This window comes from Petaurus breviceps, unplaced genomic scaffold, assembly GCF_028583685.1.
Source record: "Petaurus breviceps papuanus isolate PSGF00001 unplaced genomic scaffold, PetGlider_PUasm1.0 166, whole genome shotgun sequence".
NCBI lineage: Eukaryota > Metazoa > Chordata > Mammalia > Diprotodontia > Petauridae > Petaurus > Petaurus breviceps.
In genome coordinates this window covers 663,056-685,549 of record NW_027185737.1, presented here as the reverse complement: position 1 = coordinate 685,549, position 22,494 = coordinate 663,056, and the positions used below count along the sequence as shown (strand labels likewise).

The following is a 22,494-nucleotide window of genomic DNA, read 5'->3' as shown; positions in this document are numbered from 1 at the left end:
TGAGTTCAAATCCGTCCTCAGACACTTAACACAAAAACTAGCCATGTGACCTTCGGCAAGTCACTGCCCTCCAAAAAAGGGCAAAACATAAAAAAGGGAAAAGGACCTACATATACAAAAATATTTATAGCAGTTCTTTTTTGTGATGGCCAAGAACTGGAAATTGATGGATGCCTACTGAATTGAAATTGAAAGGACGCCTATCCAAAGAATGCCTGAACAAGTTGAGATATATGAATGCAATGGAATACTACTGCTCCATAAGAAAGGTGAGCAGGTGGACTTCAGGAAAACCTGGAAAGACTTACATGAACTCATGCTGTGAAGAGAACAGAATCAGTAGAACAATGTACACAGTAACGGCAACACAGCAATGACTGACTTTGTTAGACTAGCTCTTCTCAGCAATGCAAGAATCTAAGATAATTCTAAAAGACTCATGATGGAAAATGCTATCTACATCCACAGAAAGATCCATGGGGTCTGAATGCAGATCTAAGCATACTATTTTCTCTTTCTTTTATTGATTTTTTGTTTTCTCTTTCTCATGTTTTTTCGCTTTTGTTCTGATTCTATTTTCACGTGACTAATGTGGAAATGTGCTTAATATGATTGTACATATATAACCTATATCAGACAGCATGCCATTCTGGGAAGGGAGAGCTGGAGGAAGGTGGGACATTTAGAATTCAAAATCTTATACAAGTGAATGCTGAAAACTAAAAATAAATTAATTAAAGAGAAAAAAAATTAGGGGGGAGAAAAGAGAGAAAAATTTGGAGCTCAAATCTTATAAAAATGAATGATGAAAAACTATCTTTACATGTAACTGAAAAAAAAAACTACCATGTTTTTTTAAAAAGAAGTATCAGTTAAAATTTAAGTACCTTGTAGCAGCATCATAGCAACTAGATGAAAAAGAAAAGTAAAAGGATCAAGGATTTTACTGTCATTCCTTCATAGTGGGGATTACATTTGTAAACTCTATTTTTGCACCTGCCATTCTCTTCTTAACTCCTTAAACGTGAGTACTTCAATAGTGGGATTAAAATTCAACAAACCATAGACAAATAAGAATTTTGAGCAGTTTGTTTATAAAGCAACTTAAGTTTCTAAATGATCCAAAATAAATAAGGGGGAAAAAAAGATTCTCTTGGGGTTAAAGAATTATGTCTGGGTTAGAACAGTTTTAGATCAGAACATTTCATGACCTGAGCTATCTGAAGAAGCAGTTTAGAACAGTGAACAGAATGCAGGTGATGTAGCCATAAAGGCCACCATTTACAGCTAGTCTCTAATACTTACTAGTTGTGTGTATTTTGTATTATATCTAATTTACATTTAATATTTAACATAACATAAAATATAATACCTTATGTAACACAGACAATACATAATAATAATTTAGTATAATGTTTATTTTATTTAATTTTCCATGCATGTATATTAAAATCTCCAATAAAATGTAACCTCTCCAAGGGCAGAAACTTTGTTCTTGTATCCTCACATATAACATCCCTTAATAATGAACTTGACTGTAAGACTGTTGAAGCCTGGCACCATGACTTTTTTTTTTACCCCATGGTGCCTGCCTTATTATTGCATATGTAATATGTTTAATAAATTGACTAACTGGGGTGGCCAGGTAGCATGGTGAGTAAGAATACCGGCCCCAGAGTCGGGATGACCTGGGATCAAATCCAGGCTCAGACACTTAGCACCCACCCAGAAACACCTGGCCGTGTAACCTTGAGCAAGTTACTTAACCCCAATTGCTTTTTTAAAAAAAATTGACTAAAAATATCTATTCTATATTATATATTTAAAGACAGAGATTAAATTAGAACTCAAGGTCAAAGCTGGTAACTTTATATATAGAGAAAAAGCATACAGTTTAAGTGATTTGTACAAGGCCACAAAGTGACCTGAAAGTAGAAGGGCAGGAGGATCTCAATCCATGTCTTTTCTCATTGTCCAAATCCTGTGTTCTGTCCACTGTAATCACATTATCTCCTGTGCTTTATAAACACAGGTATAACATGGTGCCTAATGTCTTTCAACACTCTTATCAGAAAATTAAGTAGGGCAAGATTACAATAGGACACCTTTGAGAACAACAACAGAAATGATACTTTCTTCTTGTGAGGCTTTTTTCTCTCCTAGTTTTCCTTTCTCTTGATTGCTCCTTCTCTGTCTCCTTTGTTGGATCCTCACTGAGATGATGGCCTCTAACTGTAGATGTGCCTCAGAGTTCTTTCCTGGGCTCTCTTCTCTCCTCCAGTTATACTACCTCACTTGATCTTATCAGCTCCCATAGATTTAATTGCCATCTTTAAGCTGATGATTTGCAAAAATCTACCTATCTGCAAATTCTGCCCCAATCTCTTGCTGACCTCTAATATACCATTTCCAACTGCATTTCATACATCTCAAACTGGATGTCCAAGAGATGTCTTAAACTCAGTACTAAAATGGAACTCATTATCTTTTCCCCCCAAAAATAAGTCTGGCTCCTACCATTCTCTTATTTGTAGAGGGCAACACCACCCTCCCAGTCCCTCAGGCTCAAAAACCTAAGGAGTCACCTGGACTCTCCCATCCCTGTCCACAACAACCAAAAATCTTAACAAGGTCTATCGATTTCATCTTTTCACCACATCTCTCAAATACATCCTCTTCTCTCCTCTAACACTGTCACCAGTGCAGGCACTCATCTACTCATGCCTGGACTATTGAAAAAAACCTCCTGTGGGGGATGCTTGCCTCTAGTCTCTCCCCACTCCAATTTAGCCTCCATTAAGCCACCAAAATGATTTTTTAAAACGCAGTTCCAACTATATCATACTCCTACTCAATATATTTACTCCATTGACGGCTAATTGCCTGAAGGATCAAATACAAAATACTGTTTGGCATTTAGAGATCTTCAGAACATAGCTACCTCCTATCGTTCCAGTCCTCTTACACAGTTCCACCAACAAGAGATGTGTTTCCATTTTTCCACAGACTGGCAAACATTTGTCATTTTTGCCAATAAGGTGAGTATGAAGTAAGAAACAACTCAATTTTCCATTTCTCCTGTCCCCTCCCAATTCTCCTGAACGATGTCCCAAAGAGATCAAAGAAAAAAGAAAATGAGGCAAATGTAAAAAAGATGTTTATAGAGGCTCTCTGTGGCAAACAGCTAGAAATTCAGGGTGCAGCCATCAAGTAATAGAAAGGAATAATTTCAAAAAAAATCTACAAAGACTTGCATGAACTGATGTAGTGAAGTGAGTAGAAGTTGAGGACAACTTATACAATAATACTATAAACAAAAATTACTTTGAATATGAATGCTATTCATACAATAATCGATCATGATTCCAAAAAGGAGATGATGAAGCCTAAATGCAGACAGAGAAGGGATCAAATCAAGATGAGATACTATTTTTTTTAAATGACTAATGTGGAAATCTGTTTTGTTTAAATATGAATGATTAAAACCTAATTTAAAGTATGAGATTTTGTAATAGGGTTTGATTTATCCTTTTAGTTTAAGAGGCTACTAAGGCGGTAAAGAGGCAAAAAAAATACTTGTTAATTGAAGATAAAAATGAAAATACATGTTGCATTAAAAGGTAATGAGTACATTACAGTCTTGCATTTAGAGTTATTACTATGGCATAATGAACTGTCATTAAAAAAAATTGTTTAGATACAAATAGCTGCAAGTAACCCTATATTTGTTTCCTTCCTTAAAGTTCTTAAGTTACTGAAAATAAGTAACAGAAAGTAAGAAAGAAAGTAACAGAAACACTATAACAACATACCTTCGGATTTTTGCCCTCTTTGGCCAATAATGCACGAAGCCTTTCTTGTGAAGGGGGTGCAATGAAGATAATATATGGCTTCAAGTCTGAATTCCGAAGGCTCTTCAGTGACTATAGAAGTAAAAAAAAAGCATGTATACAGACATACATGAATACATACACTGATATATTTAAATATATATACAACAAAACATTTTTTAGCCATTCTTTACTCTTTTCCCCATTGCATCCTACAAATACATTTTTCAAACATTTTGTGAACAACTTCAAAGTGGAGGTTTTTCCACTGTACCAAAAATTCAGAAACTGGGAGGGGGAGTGAGTGGAAGAAAAACACCCACTCACTAGATCAGGTTACTTTTCTATTGAAATACTGAAATGATTGAAAATCAATAAAATTAGATGATAATGGCTGACAAAAAATCTGGGCAAGATGCTAATATATTTGTGATTACAAAATATATACATTTTAACTAAGCCATAATTAAAACCCATTTTTGCTAGATTCTGTACATGTACACATAATAAAGTACCTAAAATAAAACTGAAAACTAAATGCTAAAAACAAGGCAGAGAAAACTCTAATTTTCTAATCAACTTTGACAGAAAGCACAGCATACTGTTAATTAAGAGATAAGAGATTTAGATCTTAATTCTGGCTTTATCATTAATCATGTAAAGTTAACCTAAATGTGTCGGTTTTTCCACTATGAAAGCAAGGACAAAGTGTGGCCTTTTTTACCTCAAAAGATTATTATAAGGATAACCGAGACACAATGAGGCATTGTGAGTTCTTTCAAGGCTTCTAGGTCCAGACTAGTATAAAATGCCTAAGATTTAAATCCAAGGCAAAATGTTATACAAAGAGATACAAAAATTGAACACTTGTCTTTGATTCAATGAGCACAGTCAGGAGAGCAAAGAAAGATCCCACAAATTTATATGTATATGTAGAAATAGCACATAATAGATATAAATGGACATACAGATATGTATATACACACACATTCTTCTTATCAGCACTTAAGTGACATCAAAAAAATTAATTAAAAAATTAACTCATGAACTGGAAAATATGTAAACAAACTAGTATTTAAGATGGGACACTAGTGCATAATAAGAAATTAATTCAGATAAACATGGAAGACTTGCATAAGTCAACAGAGTAAATTAAGAACAACAAAAAAATTCAACTACAAAAATGGAAATGAAAATGCTGAAAACCAATCAAACTCAGGTTAACTACAATGATTAATCTTGGACACAGTAAATAAATGAAGCACCATAACTTCTACTCAAGTGGAAATGTTGCTGTCAGACAACATTATGGAATGGGGAGGGATACTATTAAGAGGTTACTGGAAAATGACCCTTATTTTTAAAGAAGGGAATCAATGAAACTTTGAAAAGACTCCATCTTGAGAAGGAACAATTTTATAAGTATTAAATGCACAATGGTGTAATGGGAATGGGAATCTGAAGATCTTCCCTGCTTTGAAAGTAAACTCTGCCCCCTAATAGGCTGAATGTAATCACATGGAGTCTGTGATGGAGGGAATTTGCTGAAGAGTGCAGCAGAGCCCACAAGAAGCTTCCCTGCTGTGAAGATAAACTCTGCCCCCTAATAGGCTGAATATAGTTACATGGAGCCTGTGGTGGGAGGAGTTTGCTAAAGGAAAGCAAAACCCACAGGAAGCTGGGAGCCAGAGCTAGCTAGACAGTGGGGGAGAGGAACTCAGGCAAGGAGACAGAGAGGTTTGTGAGTAAATATAGATCTTGTATTGGTTTGTGGGAAGCTAAAGGCTCTCAGTGTTATTATGGCTTCTGAATATCTTTGGTACTATGATGGAATCGGCTTACTGGTTTGGGGATTGGGTTTTCTGTGGTCTAAATAAATGTTTCAGTTCTGTCCTCTATATGGAGTTTGGTATATTCTGTGATGAAATGTCATGTGATATTTATAGTCACGGTCTTGATTGTGATTGCGGATGCTGTAAATATTGCACTGACACTACAAATGGTAAAAAGATACTAATACTGTAAGTCTACTATTTTGGAATTAGCATCAGTAACACAAATGTAGGCATTAAGTCTTATTACACAAGTCAATGAGCAAGCACCTAATTAATTTACAAATAGCAATAAGAAATGGGCTATGTGAAAAAAAAAGCTGGTATTTCTATTTAGCCAAGTCTCCCTACAGATATGATACAGTAACAAAAAATACTAAACTTGGAGTCAGGATGGATTTGGGTTGGAATCCCATTTTTGACGCTTACTTTTTGTGTGACAATGGACAAGTCACTCAAACTCTTGAGTTTCCTCATCTACAAAATGGGTATAATAAATGAATACCTATTTCACAGGCTTGTTGTATAGAACAAATGAGCTGATATGTGTTTAGGTTTTTGCCCTCTTTGGCCAATAATGCACGAAGCCTTTCTTGTGAAGGGGGTGCAATGATTATCCCTCCACCAAAGTGGAGAGCAGTCTTTCCAGGACTTAACAAGATGGTCTTCATGGGGTAGAGGAGTACCCCCTTCCCCCTATCACCAGATCACTAGCCTGTGATAAGCTTTAATGCACTTATCTTAAATGGTCCTCAGCAATAACCCATTGCTAGGCCCATATCTGAATTCTTTTCAGCTGAGAATGACCAGCCAGCCTTTGTGTTTCATGGGCACAGACTTTTGAGAATCAAAGGTAGGTATACTCTAGAGCATTAAGAAACATTATAGGACCTAGCTTTGAATCTAGAAGAGACCTTCAAGGCTATCAAATCTAACCCCTTCATTTTCCAGATAAGGAGACTGAAGCACAGACAGTTTAAATGACTTGCCTAGGGTCGGTAGCACAGCTAAGGGTTTGAGGTGAGATTTGAATGTAGGTCTTCCTGGCTCCAAGTTTAGCCCCTTTTCTATAATACAAAGCTCCCTGGGAGAAGGATTTTATTGGAAGATTTGTAAAGAATCTTAAGCAGGCAGTATGGTATAATGGACAATGTTGAAATAAAGATAACCTGGGCTCATATTTCACAGTGACTATGGACAAGCCACTTAATTGCTCTGAATCTCAGTTTTCTCATCTGCAAAAAAGAGGATAATACCTATCATACTTACCTAAAGGTTAGTTGTAAGGCTTAAGGACCATGTAGAGTGCTCTGTAAACATTAAAACCTGATATAACTATAATTTTCTATTACCTATAAACTTATGCTTGTGACTTGTCTAGAGTTGTAAGGACAACCAGTTACAATTCTGTAGGAAATTTTGATGGGAAGGGCAGGGTAATATAAGCATCTATAAACACAACACCAAGTTTTATTTTATTTATTATAAATTTTAGCAGGGGCTGTGAACTGGGAAACACTATGGAAACCATAGCCTTCATTGAGTTTCTGTTACCTTGTTACCCTTTCCTGATTAATCAACAAGCATTTATTAAAAGACTGCTATGTACCAACACCATGAAAGGCACTGAGGACAGACAGACACACACACACACACAAAATATAGAGTAAAAACAATTAAATATACGTAATTATGGAGGGAAGACACCAGCAGTTGTGGGAGGGTGTGTCAGGGAAGGCTTCATCATCATAAGGTGATGACTATTTGGGTTCCTAACCAGATGATTTTATCTTGCAGACAATACTTTATGAACTTGAAGTAGAAAAAAATCAACGTCAGCACATTTGGATAGTGGAAAGGTTAAAAATTCTAATTCTGGGGCGGGTAGGTGGCACAGTGAGTAAGAGCGCCGGCCCTGGAGTTGGGAGGACCTGGAATCAGTTCTAGCCTCGGATACTTAACACCCACACAAAAAACTGGCCATGTAACCTCGGGCAAGTTACTTAACCCCAACTGCTTTAAAAAAAAAAATTCTAATTTTACCTGTGTACGAAGATTTAAAAGGCATATTTTGCCTGAGTTGATTACTTGTCTCACAGAATCTATGCTGGTACCATACAAATTTTTCTCAAATTCACCGTGTTCTATAAATTTTCCAGTAGCTACATCTGCCTCGAAAGCTTGTCGTGAAATGAAGTGGTAATCTCTGCCAGCTACTTCATTGTCTCGTCTACTCCGAGTTGTATCTAAGCAACAAAATCAATATTACTAATATTAAATTTTTCTTAAATACAGACAGAAGTAAAAATAAGTCAATATGTAAACCCAAGTCTTGACATATAAATTGTTAATAATTTTAGACTAATGAATAAGGCTAAATAGGTAACAATTCTTATTTTCAGTAACTTAATATAAAATTCATTTTATACATAAAACTGAGTCTCACTTTCTACTTTCCTATTATCTCCCTCTAAAATAGTCATTATCCTTCCTTAACGTCTATTTCCCTGAGTTGAACTGCTGCATGATTTACCCTAAGTGCTTATATCGGCAGAAATTATATTGTAACCTGTGCTCCGAACAGTACTTATTGACCCAATCTCAAGGACAAAAAAGGCACCTTTTTAACACAGAATATAACCGTTATCAACACTTTTTAAAAACTTAACATGGGGAACACAGTTTATACGAGAAAATTTAAGGATTCAGAAAGTGGAAATTCAGTACTAGAATACAAGTAGCAGTATGCTTTGGAAAAGGCATATTACATTCACTCTTGGAGCAACGTTTTCCAACTTGGTTATATTTAAGGCTATGCCTGAAACAATTTTAAATAGAGATTAAGTATAAGTATTTCCATTCTTGGTGAAAGCATTAAAGAGAACACAGGGAAAAATAATAAAACAAAAGAAAATGTGAAACTCACGGGGAACTGCAGCTGCAAACCTATCCGCTTCATTATTCATAAGCCTCTGACGAAGTTCATTCTGGCCACAGTTCTGCGGGCCAATCAAGATGATAGGCCTTTTCCTATTTGCTGGTTGATGATAGAGTGACATTTCCTCATAAGTTAGTATCTCCTCATTGTCATAATCTTTGGAAAGATAAACGTAATACACATCTATAAATATGAAAGAATTCAGAAAAGGTACTTACTTTCTTTTTATCACCTTCTTATTGTCAATGAATTATGTGTGTGTGTACACCTTATATTTATATGGCTTATCTTTGCAAGTTCATATGATTTAGAGCTGAGAATAACTTTTAAGATCATCTAGTACAACCTCTTCACATTTTAAAGATGTAAAAACTGAGGCCCAATAGTTTGCCCAAGGTAACACAGGTGGACAAGGGTGGAACTGAGATTAAAATCAACCGTCTGACTCCAAATCCTCTATGTTGCTACTATGTTGTGGTTGCTTCCAATCAAATAAGTTTAAAGATCTTTCATCTATATTGTATTATGAGGATACAGAAAGCATGGAGGAATACATCAGTCCCACTGCTACTATATAGCACTATTTTGATTTTTCTATGAACTTTTCCTATTTTCTTTGCTTCTTTCTTTCTCAAGAGCCTCCAAAGGTATACATCTAAATACATATACTATCTTTTATATAACCACATGTATAGACCCTCATGTACTATCTCTGGAGTCAGAGGACCTTGATGTCAAATCCCATCTCTGCTTCTTATAATAAGTCACTTAACTTCCCTAGTCTTCAACTTTCTCATCTGTAAAATGAGAGGATTGGACTGAAATGTGTCTAAAGTCCCTTCCAGCACTACATGATCCACAATCCATGGCTGGAGTTAACATTTTGGGGGTTAGGGGCAGCAGGAAGCAAAGAGACCAAACATAATTATGTTTGACATTTAAAGAGGACTTAGTTTTAGAGAGTGCTTTGCATACACAATTGAAAAAGAGTCTTATTAAGAGCCTTATGAGGTACAAAACAACCAAGTATCAAAGACTTACCATCATTCTTATTAGCATTATACAAAACCTTTTTTCTTTTCTTCTTATTCTTCTTAGCACACCACAGTTTTCCTATTGAAGAACAAAGAAGAATATCATAAACAATAGCATCACCTTTAAGGCTACTGATTCCAACTAAAGAGTTCAAGTGAGATGATTTTAATTTCAAGTTTTTGATTTATTGTATTGTCTCATTGTATAGAAAAACAATTTCCAGAGAATTTTTAAGTCTTCTGTCATGCTTGACTTTACAAAACATTCCCAAGGATCAATAATTTAATATTCAAATATGGTGACAATGAAATACCTTCTCTAATAAGGGTTTTAACAGTATCCTGCAGATTCTTAAAAGACAACTCAGAGCTTGATCTCCTATATTTTTGTTCTTGTGTTAATAATGCACTACTAATCCTTTATTTTTAATGAGATAACTTTTCTTGACAACACTGACAATACAAGTTCAAATATAGCCACATATTAACCAATATTACTTCATGGAATCTAACCACAGAATGCTCTCTTCCACTGATGTCAAATTTAAGTACTCTACCTGATTTTTCTGGTTCCTTGTCTTCTTCTATGGTTTGCTTCATGGCTTCTCTTTGTTGCTGAAAGCTTTTCCCTTAAATTCCAAAAGAGGGGTGGGGAGGAGAATAAAATAAAATGGTTAAAATGAAATGATGGAGAGTTAAATAACTTTTTCAAACTACATCCTATTTAAAGAAAAAAAAACCCTCTTCTATCATAAACATCAATTATTTGATCATTCCTATTCTATCTCAGTTTCAGGTATATACATTTCATTCTTAATTTTTAATTGAGTGATGGGTTTTTACCATCTAGATTTTATAGTATTTTTAAAAGTTGCAAATTTTTTCTAAAATTGATTTTTAAGGTAGGATGGGCATATATGCTAGCATAAAACAGGAAAAGCAATGTGCTATTAAATAAAGGAACATACAGAACAACCTTTCAATATTTTGTCTATGTTCATGATAACTGACCTAAGCAAATAAAAAGCTTCTGAGTTTTAACAGACAACTGAAACTAAGCTAACTTAAAAGCTAATTAAAGGTTGTCTTGATGGAAAAATGCTTTAAGATGATAAAATCAATTTATTAATCAACTCAAATCAATCAAATCTAATCTATTAACTATCAGTTTTCCTTAGCCTAAAAAATTATAGGGCAAAAATGCCAGGTTTCTGAAGACTTATGGAATAAGTCTAGAATGAAATCTTGGGCAGATATTAGGGATAGGGACTAGAAGTAACCAGTACAACCCCTATAATCCACTAGCTTACTATGAGGATGAAATGAAATAATGCCTATAAAGTACTTTGTACTCCTTCAAAGAGCTGTCTGAATGTTACCTATTATTATTTTTATTGAGAAGCAGTGCAGCACAGCTGAGAATTGCTCTCAAAGCCAGAAAAACCTGAGATATACCATCTTGGATGTATACTGGCTATGTGACTTGCGATAAATCACTTATTAACCTCTCAGTACTTTGTCTCTTAGTTGTCTTTCTGTATATGTAGATACCTTACTGGTTTTATAGAGGGAATTCCCTTTATCAAAGAAATCATAGGTACAATCTTTCATTATTGTTGTTGATGTTGCTTTCTATAGGAAATCCTGAAGCAGACAAGCAGCCTGAGCACCTCTGGCCCTTTGCAACATGTATGACTAGAGACCACTAGTGAGGTAAAACTGTACATGCACATGGATTCAGGGAATGACAGAACTAGATGACAGGGACCTTAATAACATTTAGAAACTGATTAAGTGACTTCCTAATTAAGCAACTGACAAACATTTATTAAATGCCTACTATGTGCCAGGCACTGAGGATAAAAGTATTAAAAGTGTTAATTTCTTACCCTCCAAATATTATATTCTTATGGGGAAGGCAACATACTGTACATATGTGCATATGTACAAGACATACATAAAGCAGCTAGAAGGCAACCTGATGGGGAAAGGCACTGGTACCTAGAAGTTATACCTCATGTAAAACATAGCTTTTGAGCTAACATACAAGCAAACAAGGGATTTCAAGGTCTCTGCCTCTTGGGAGGGCATACACTCTAGGTATAAGGCAACCCACTCAAAGGCATAGAGATGTGAGATGAAGTGTTGTATATAAGGAGCAAGTATGGCTGGATAACTGCAGGGGGTGGGAGGGTACAACAAGCACAGAAAAGTAGGATAGGACCAAGCTGTAAAGCATAATAATGGTAGACTAGGGGAAGGGGTAATCAGAACCCATGCCATCGTGGGGTGGGGGGCAAAGGAGAGATGGGGAGAAAAACTGGAACTCAAAATCTTGTGAAAATGAATGTTGAAAACTAAAAATAAATAATTATGTAAAGGGAAATAATGGGAGGCAACTGGAGGGGACAAGAGATAACAGGAAGAGTGGAATGGGAATTAGGAGTAGGAGAGACAGAGACAGGCACAGAGAGACACACACACAATGTCAAACCTATACTTTTGAAATATTACTTCAAAGAGACCTAAGGCAGGCTATTTTAATGGTCCAGAAAAGAAGCAACATTCCTTTCAAAGGCTTGAAGAATAAAGGCTGTGAGAGGAGAGGGGGGACAAATATGAGGAATGTTATCAAGATGACTAGAATTAGCATCTGATATATATATGGTGAGGAAGCAGTAGAATAAAGGAAAACACCCAGGTTGCAACAAAAAGACTCAAAGGACAGTAGGATTCTTTTAACAATAGAAGGAGAATGGTTTTAAAGATCATGAATTCTGTTTTAGATATGTTGTGTTTTAGGTTCCTACAGGACATCCAATTCAAAATCTCACAGACAGGAGGTCATGCAGGAATGGAGAATGACAGTAGCATCTTTTGGATATTTTTTTCAGGGCAGGGATAACTTACATGTCTCTATAGGGCATAGGAAGGGAGCCAATAACAAAAGGAGGATTTAAGACTACGGAGAGAAAAGGGAGGACAGCGGCAGCAATTTGCTACAGAAGATTAAAGGATATAGGATCAAGAGTCTGCAGAAGAGTTTGAGTGTCTTTATCCTTAGATATCACATCTTCATCAGAAATTGAAATTAAGGAGGAGAAAGTAGAGAACAATGTCAAGGGATTGTAGATGAGGAAAAGGGGAGAAGAGTGAGTTCATGATGAATGGTCTCTTCTCAGTAATGACTGAGATAAGGTCCTCAGCTGAAAAGATGGGGGAATAGTATTGTGGAAGGTTTTAAGTGTAAGAGAGAAGGTGTGAATGACTAGGAGAGAATAAATTAGGGAGGAATAAAATATCTTTGTACAGAGATACAGTAGGGATTAGGTAACAAATCTGTAGTATACCCATTCAGCATAGTTGTATACCCTCTACCACTTTTATTCAATAGCATGTGAGTGGGAAGGGAAGAAGCAGATAGTGGGAAAATTCAGATCTGTGCTTTGGCTAGGTATAAATAATATTAAAAGAAGGTATTCAAGAGGAGAGGCTAGTATATAGTTGAAGAGATTGAAACTGGAAAGGGAAGAAGGTGTAACCAGAAAAGGAATAGCTGCTTAGAATACTAAGGGATAGAGTGACTGAAGGTCATGGTGAGAATGAAGAAAAGCATTAGGAGAAATAAGGCACAGGGAAGGGATGAAATGACAAGAGATTAAGATCTAACAAAAGTATTTTAGAGTTCTTGACATTGAAAGGGAAATATCTGTGAGTGATGGCAAAATCAAGGATATGACCATCCCTGCAGATATAGCTTGTTGTTGTTGAAGAGAACCATAACATCAGGAAGGTAATATCTCAGGTTATTTTTTGTCCTCTGTTCTCCAAAGGGACCATGACATCAGGAAGGTGATGCTATGACTTGCAAGTGAATTGGATTTAAATGAGGAAGAGCTGTACAAAATCAGTCTTGATGTCTCCTCTGGAGCCATCTGGGTCCAGTGGCAAGATATAGATCAGAAGTGCAAATACTAAAGCTGAAATACTTTGTCCACATAATGAGAAGGCAAGTCTCATTCAAAAAGGCCCTAATAAGGGGTGGCCAGGTGGCTCAGAGAGTAAGAGCATGGGCCCCAGTGCTGGGATGACCTGGGGATCGAATCCAGGCTAAGATACTTAGCACCACACCCAGAAATAACTGGCCGTGTAACCTTGAGCAAGTTACTTAACCCCAATTGCTTTAAAAAAAAAAAAAGAAAGAAAGAAAAAGGCCCTAATGTTGGGAAAGAATGAGGGAAAGGAGAAGTGGATGGCAGAGAATGAGATGGATAATGTCACAGAAGCAATGAACATGAGCTTGGACAGACTTAGGGAGGTAGTGAAGGACAATAGAACCCAGTATACTACAGTCTACAATGAAAAGTAAGCCACCACTGAACAGCTGAATAAGGCACCGTGGATGTGGCAGGCAAACCTGGAATAGGACTTTGGGGTTGGTAGGGATGAGGCGGATAGATATAAGAGAATAGGAAGTAGGTTAGATAAGGATGGTGGCTTATTCTTCAGTCGTGACAGATTCAGTATCATTGAAATGGGGTGGAAATTTGGAAGATGAGTCCAAGTAGCCTTGAGATGAAAATGGGTGCCACACAGTAGACAATATATAGATTTATATATCTGAACACAGTTTAAATAACTATTTAAACATATTTCAGATAACATGGTTTTGTTATTTGAAATTGTTTTATAAAAATGTTTTTATAATAAAATTGTTTTATAATAATGTTTTATAATAAAACTGAACAATAGAATGTTATTGTTTACAAAGCCCTTTTCTTCTTACAACATTCTTGTGACAAAGGTAAAACGCAAATTCATTTAACAAAGAAATTGAAACACTGAATGGCTAAATGGTTTGTTCAGTCACACAACTACTAAGCTGGTAAAATGAGATTTTATCCCAAGTCTTCTGACTCCAAGTTCAGTGCTGTTCCCTCTACTGCGCTGTGATGTCTCATTAACAACTATGTCAGTTAGGAATGACCTCAAAGAATTTAAAGGTAATCTGCTGAGTTTAAAAGAACTTTATATTTGGTTACTCCTGAAAGATCGATTTATTTGATCCTTATTGGGACTTTAACAACAAATTCTGGACTTTTAATGAAGTTAGTGTATCTGAAATTTTAAATTTTAAACAGAAGTAGTCTTCTGACATTCTTGCCCAATTAAGATAACATTTTTTGTTTCATTTCCCTAGATGGGAAAAAAACCCTAATCTGGTCAAAATTATAAAAATGGGAAAAAGGATTTAATCTCTTCTCTTGTAGCTGACAGCAATCTGTATGTATGTATATGCGTGTATGCATGTACGTATGTATGTATAGGTTTTTCCAGATTCCTTCCTTGCTTTAGCATGAAGTTTATTATGTGCTAATTATACATAAGGTACTGTGAGATATACTGTGAAGATTGGCAAGACATACTTTCCTACTCTCAAAGAATTTGGTAGGGAAAATATGATATATACAACCATAATACAAAATAGGGGAAATTAACCATAAAGAAATATACAAATTACGGTTAGAGTTTAGAGAATGGGAGATTCTAAAACATTTTTTTCTGTATACCTATCCTTGAATCTTGTCTTTGTGCATTTGAGATCGTAGCAGAACTAGGAAGGACACAACTAAAAAGCAGAGGAAGAATCTGGAAAAAAGTCTCAAAGGGTGAAACTTATAAGAGCAATGTTGGTTAGAGAAGAAACAAATCAACCATCTCAAATACTATCACATTTTAATAATTTGTCTTCTTTTTCTTGATCCTAATGCCTGGCTCTATGCCAACCTCTATTTTTTCTCATGATTTCATAATAATGAAATAATTTAGTCGATACACCTTATTCTCTAATTTTCTTATAAAAAACACTGTATCAAATGATGATGTATTCTTAAATTCCAGTCCTTATAGTGTTAATAAGATGCTCTAGTCTGAGAAATCAAAGTCTCTTCCACTTCCAATAAAGTACATTTTAAGCCCTATCCTAGGATGTGTCAAGGATGAAAATCATATTTGGCCTACTGATTTTTTTTTTAAATGATTTTGCTAAAAACTATTAAAAATACTTCTTGCTATATTTTTAAAAATTAACTGACACTGGTTTGATCTCAGCTCAGTGGGACATTTAGATAAAAAGGACATTCTAGTTTTAGGAATCATACAATGATGAAAGATTCATTGATGGCATGATGATAAAGCTAAATAGAACTGAATATCACTCACAATTATGCCTCTCTAGTAAAATGATTAAAAACACATTTTTCCAACTAAGCTCAAGAATAGCAAGTGAAGCAAATGGCAACATGCCTGCTTTTATAATTTAGTAGTAGTATCAAGAGATTAAACTAGAAATTTTTAAAATGTCAGCTTCACTATATCTTACCTGGAACAAGTCCCGCCAGAGGTTGATTATCTTCGTCTCCTTCCCGGTAGGCCTGCCACCAGTTAGGATCTTCTTGACTGATAATATGAAGTATATCTCCTTTTTGAAAAGACAGACCTAATTCTCGGCAAGGAACATAAGGGTCATCAGAAGGATCATAGTCAAAATGAGCTTTAACATGGATCTAGAAGAAAAAAAAAGGGCAAAAAAAAAAAAAGGAATGGAAACTCTAGTTGTACACCTACCATCTCTTGCTCTCACCATGTGGCCAGACAATCTTCTCTGACACCCTTTCTTCCCATCTTTGTCTTCAGAGTTCCTCCCTGGTTCTATGATGCCCTCTACTCACAAATAACCTATAGCAAATCCTCACCATTGGTTATCTGATGGAAGTGCTATTTGAAGCCTTATTGCAATACAGAAACACAGGTGAAGTGTCTGGATTGAAAAGATGGACCTTTGTTGTTATAGCAAGCTTGAGGGTCAGTTCTGCAATTTCTTTAAAGCAATCCAGCCTTCTCTTCTCCTCCTTTGATTTCTGATTCACCTTTTTTGAATTTCTTTTCATAGAACTTTCAAAATAATTTCACTAAGACAAAGACCTGAATAACAATCTCTGGCTTAAATTCCTTCAGGTATTCCCTAATGCCTCTAGGATAAAACAAACCTCTTAGTTGAATAAGGTCTATCTGAATCCAAGCTACCATTGAGACTATTTGCACATTATTTCCTTTTAAAATACTTTAAATAATATTTCATATTATATTCACATCAAATTGATTCTCAAATTCAAAACGGCTAATTTGGGCTGAGGTGGACCACCACAATGGTAAAGGAATTGAAAGACGAATCAGGCATTAAAGCTGTCTTCATATATAAGAAGTTATGTCACATGGAAGAATAATTAAGCCTCCAAAGAGCAAATGGGGGAAAATCACAGGGAAATTATATCCCTTAACAAGATGCCTCAGAAGGTAGTAGATTCCTCAACACTGGTGACGTTAAATATAGGGGAAATTCATGAATAAATAAATAAATACAGGCCACTTGTTAAGCCCTTGGCTGACAGTATTTTGAGATTTTTCAAATCATTTACAGACTACAATGTTTACTCATACATAAACAATGTGTTTCTTGAATTAAATATTCCCTAACCTCAGGAAACTGAGATACAACATGTACAAATGAAATAATAACAACAATAACAACAGCTAGCATATAATTGCAAAGCACTTTCCATGTTAACTCTCAATCATATATGTGGTAGGTGCTATTATCAGTCTATTTCACAGACGACAAAATTGAAGGACAGAGAGGTTAAGTGAGTTGCCCAGAGTCAGAAACTACTTAGTATACTACTACTACCACAAGCTTCTGAGGTTTTCCCAAAGGTCTATACTCTATCCACTGAATGAGCTGCCTGCCACCAAGGACAAACAAGATTATTTCAAGAAGAATGTAAACTCTTATAATTATGAGTAATTGTAAAAATTGTGGGAGTTGAGGGACAGGTAAAGTGGTGGTATAAAAGGAGAAGTCAGGAAAGAAGAGGAGGTGAAATATGATGGGATATCACCTTGAGGATAATTTCTCTCTAATGAAACGAAAACTAGAAAACTGCACCAAAAAAAAACCTCTCTCCTCTTGATTCTATATAGCGTCTAGGACAGCCAAAAGTGAAGTAGCCTGTGAAACAGTTCTTTCTAAAACTTTGCCACCTCTCTTTTGCAGGACACTTTTCCCCAAATCCTTCATTCTATTTACTGTTCCTTGAGGTTAGACATCCAGGTCATTCCAGTAGCTCCTTTTCACAGTGCATTTTCACAGCTTTAATTTCATTTTTTCTCTTTGAAATGAACTGACAAACACCCAGGAACAGGTACAAGCTGAAATTTTTAATGTGACCAAAAATACTTACACTTTCATATATGCCTTTGAGGTGGAAAAGTCAAGATAAACCAACATGCCAAAGAAATAAGTCTGCTTATAAGATTAGCCCCAGGGAAATTATGGGTATGATATTCAAGGAGCCTTTGCGGGGAGGGGAGAAGAAAGAATGACATATTTTGAGACTTGGTACACATTACTAGTATCATAAAGCCTTAAAAGACTGTAAGTTTAATGCTTTTCATTATTATTATAAATTTTGTTGAGCTTTGTTTGTAGAATATTAATATTTTTGAATTTTCATTTTATCATTTTGAGATGAAAGACTTAAAAAAATACTTATATAGTTCCATAAAGTACCTTAAAAATTAGTTAAACAAGGGGCGGCCAGGTAGCACAGCGAGTAAGAGCACCGGCCCCAGTGTTGAGAAGACCTGGAGATCGAATCCCGGCCTCAGACACTTAGCACCCACCCAGAAACACCTGGCCGTGTAACCTTGAGCAAGTTACTTAACCCCAATTGCTTAGGGGCGGCCAGGTGGCTCAGCGAGTAAGAGCACCGGCTCCAGTGTTGGGACGACCTGGAGATCGAATCCCGGGCTCAGGCACTCAGCACCACACCTAGAAATAACTGGCCGTGTAACCTTGAGCAAGTTACTTAACCCCGATTGCTTAAAAAAAAAAATTAGTTAAACAAAACTAACTTAATTTCATCACATCACCAACTAAAAACCTCAGATATACTCTAGGCTACAAGGGAAAGGAACACTGTCAATGCATGAAATTTTCATGAACAAAATGAGACTAGGTAGGACTTTACAGCCTGTAAGTGCTGATCACACTAGTTTAAAAGTAGGAGAGCTTTTCCCCTCCCTCTCCTAATGCAGTATGGGACTTGAATCTAAGTTTTCCTGGTTCCCAAGGCTATTCCAAAGAATACCTGCAAATAGAGTATATCATCTATGATTCTGTTTCCATATTACAATGCAATACTTTGAAGTTTATCGATTTTCAGAATGCTAATGGAATTAATGGAGGCAGCTAGATGGCTCAGTGGATAGAGCTGAGTCTGGAGTTAGGAAGATTTGAGTTCAAATCTGTCTTCAGACACTTGCTACCTGTATGACCCTGGGCAAGTCACTTAGCCTCTTTTTTGCCTTAATCCACTGGAAAAAGAAATGGCAAACCACTCCAATATCTTTGTCAAGAAAACCCCACAGACAATATGGTCAATGGGGTCATGAACGGTTAGAGGACCAAACAACAGACAATATGATGAATGGTTTGAACATTAAGTACAAATGATGAAGAGCTGGATATTTTATAAATAAGCTGAATGATTTGTTATGTACAAGGATTCTTTAGTTTGCTGTTCAAAAATAATAACTACTCAGGAAAAAATTTCAATAATTGTTAACACAGGTAAAAAATTTTTCCTTTGAAATAGCTCTAATACTGAATTAGAGGCAATTTAAGATATACAGACTTAATTTAAGACATAGAGATCACTTACTACTGTTTCTTTGGCAGGAGGGGGCTTGTTCTGCTGACTAGGAATCAGCACAAATGTGAGTGTGCCATGCATGTCAGACTGTAAAGAAAAAAAATGAAGTTTAGATATCAAAGCATACAAAATGTTCTTATACTACCTATTCAGTAGTCATATCATCACCTACAAGCTTATTCTGAGACCAAGTTACTCATACACTATACCAAGTTCTGTAAAGCATTAGATACAGACAAGTTCCTTTTCTTCAGTTTTCAATTAAAAGAAGCAAAAAAAAGTTTGTCCACTGAACAGAACAAAATGGAATAGAAACCACTACAGACTTCAATTGGGGGCAGCTAGGCGGCACAGTGGAAAGAGAATCAGGCCTAGAGTCAGGAAGATTCATCTTCCTGAGTTCAAATCTGGCCTCAGACACTTACAAGCTGTGTGACTCTGGGCAAGTCACTTAACCCTATTTGCCTCAGTTTCCTTATCTGTAAAATGAGCTAGAGAAGGAAAGAGCAAACCATTCTACTATCTTTACCAAGAAAACCCCAAAATGTGGTCACGAATAGTCAGATACAACTAAAAATGACTGAACAACAATAGATGATAGTTATATTGAAGTACAGTTCTCTGTGTCTACTAAATTTGGAAAACTATGAACTAGTTAAATTCCCTTAGCTCAGTGTCACACGTTTGGCTTGTCATTTAATGTGGATACAGAAGAGTCCAAAAAATTTATATGTTTCTGAAGTGACTCCTATTCAGAATTGATGTGTGACTAAAGGACTCAAATTAACTTTAATACATTAGAATTTCACATACAGCTTGGGATAAGAAGCTTAATATATGAAAATCTATTTCTCCAACCTTAAACGTCCAGCCTACTGGGTTTACTAAGTTATTTCAAGTACAATGGTCATTTATTTAAATCACTTTCAGCCCAAGTAGTTACTGCTACTACCTCTACCTGAGTCAATTAGAGTATACAAGTTAAAGATGGCAAGCAATGAAACTGCAACCAAGGATGGTGCCCAAAGTCAAAATTACTGTATTTCATCACATAGTTGTTGCTAATTGTATGCCAAATTTTTGCTCAAAAAGTGGGTTTTGCAACCATTATGTGAAGCTTTTTTTTTGAGGGGGGCGGATATTTGTGTCAGTATCACTTAAAAATGATTTACTACACTCTTTGGTGCAAGGTTATGATGCCTGGAATACTTGTGAATATGAGTTAAAACTGAATACTGACAACATGCGTGCTCGCGGCTCACAATGCGTGAGAGATAAATGCACACCCCCGTGCCACTGGTGAACACACTGTTGTTCTGTTTACCTTTTAAGCTGTGAGATGAACAGAATCATACCATGCCACGATTATGTGATGAAAGGTGACAAACCAAATTTTTGGACCAGGAAAAAAAATCCAGGGTGTGATGATTATGTGGTGAAATACAGTAACAAGCAGGACTGGACTTTAGGAAGCTATGGCTGCAAAAGGTGGCTGAAATGAAAAAACACCCAAGGATAAAGAGATGGGATTCTACTCTGTTAACTTAAGTCAAATGTACACGACTGCAAATTTCAGAGGAATACAAGAGCACTGTCCTCTACCCACAAACTACATAAGTCTAAAGTTGAATTTAATGATAGGCTATTCTAAATTATCTACATCATTGTTCCTGTATGATAATGTGGTGGTATTCATAGCCAAATGAAAATACTGTAACAAAATTAATGAGGAATAGCACTATTATTTTCAGAAACAAATGAGAAATAACTAGGAGAAAAGGGGGCTGACAACTGACCCTGTAATTTCACTGGTGAAGAACTCCCAGGTGAGGAAACTCCTTATACCAAACCAAGTCAGCAAATCTCCATAATTTAAAGCACTGAGGGCTTGAATGACTTGCTTTGGGTTACAAAACCTAACAATGTTGAGGTTAGCCAGACTTCAACCCAGGTCTTCCTAACTTCTAGGCTAGCCTTCTCAATAGATTCTTTAAAATATCCAGCTAAAATAAAGAAGTGCTGGCAGCCTACCTGCTTCCAACAATAAAATCAACATTTACAATATAAAGCAAAATTATTAATTTCATTTTGGATTCCCCTAACAAATACAAAGATAAAGGAGCGGCTAGGTGGCATAGTGAATAGAGCACTGGCCCTCAAGCCAGGAGGACCTGAGTTCAAGTTCGGCCTGAGACACTTAACACAAAAACTAGCCATGTGATCTTGTGCAAGTCACTTAACCCCAACTGCCCTACAAAAAGAAAAAAAAAATACAAAGATAAGTGAATCCTTTAAATGAGTCAACTTACCAACAAATCAAAAACCTCATTGACATCCTTTCCCCTAATTTCAATGCCATTAATCTCCAGAACTTCATCTCCTTCATGTAATAGCCCACTTTTTTCTGCAGCTCCTCCTTTTACTATCCGACTAATGATGACAGAATCCATTTCATTACGAACTGTAGCACCCTATGTAATTCCAAAATATAACTTGTATGAATCCAGTAATCTGTTAAATATATCTTCAGTTTTAAATTCCTTTTTCATCTCTACTTTCTGTAATTCTATGAATCTGTTTACTACAACAAGACAGGATAAATAGTTCAAAAATAGAAATCAGATTAGAGAAAAGTTCACTTGAGATAAGTTATTAAAAGGACTAAAATAGTTAACTATGAGAATTGATAATATATTCTGTTTATGAAATCTATCAATATATTCATTCAAAAGAATTCTGATTGGGGGTGGCTAGGTGGCACAGTGCACCAGCCCTGAATTCAAATCTGGCCTCAGACATTTAACACAAAACTAGCCATGTGACCTTAGGCAAGTCACTTAACCCCAATTGCCCTACCTTACCCCCTCCAAAACAAAAAGGAAAAGAAAGAAAGAATTCTAATTTTTTTTAAGTTTGGAAAAATGAAATATACATAAAAGTAAGGGACAACCAAAAAAAAATTGTTTGGAACTGGTTCTATAATGTAAATTCTATTTTCACAATTAAGTCTAGATTCTGGGAAAATTAATGAATTAAGTATAAGGAAATACGAAATCACGGCTCAATTATCAATATATGTATAGGAAA

The 22,494-nt window shown here is 35.8% G+C and overlaps 1 protein-coding gene across 4 annotated transcripts in view; it reads right to left on the bottom strand.

The window, feature by feature from the left end:
* PALS1 (protein associated with LIN7 1, MAGUK p55 family member) overlaps positions 1–22,494 on the bottom strand; it is a 142,864-nt gene that overhangs the window by 18,748 nt on the left and 101,622 nt on the right. For all 4 annotated transcript variants that reach the window (XR_011167262.1, XM_069082429.1, XM_069082428.1 and 1 more), the window contains exons 6-13: positions 21,717–21,878; positions 19,417–19,494; positions 16,017–16,200; positions 10,192–10,263; positions 9,642–9,713; positions 8,589–8,756; positions 7,706–7,908; positions 3,813–3,923 (exon numbers count right to left, since the gene is read on the bottom strand). Coding sequence is in view for 3 of the 4 variants with exons in the window: in XM_069082429.1 (XP_068938530.1) it covers positions 3,813–3,923; positions 7,706–7,908; positions 8,589–8,756; positions 9,642–9,713; positions 10,192–10,263; positions 16,017–16,200; positions 19,417–19,494; positions 21,717–21,878 (1,050 nt within the window). In the remaining variant the exon portion in view is untranslated. The remainder of the gene's footprint in view (positions 1–3,812; positions 3,924–7,705; positions 7,909–8,588; positions 8,757–9,641; positions 9,714–10,191; positions 10,264–16,016; positions 16,201–19,416; positions 19,495–21,716; positions 21,879–22,494) is intronic.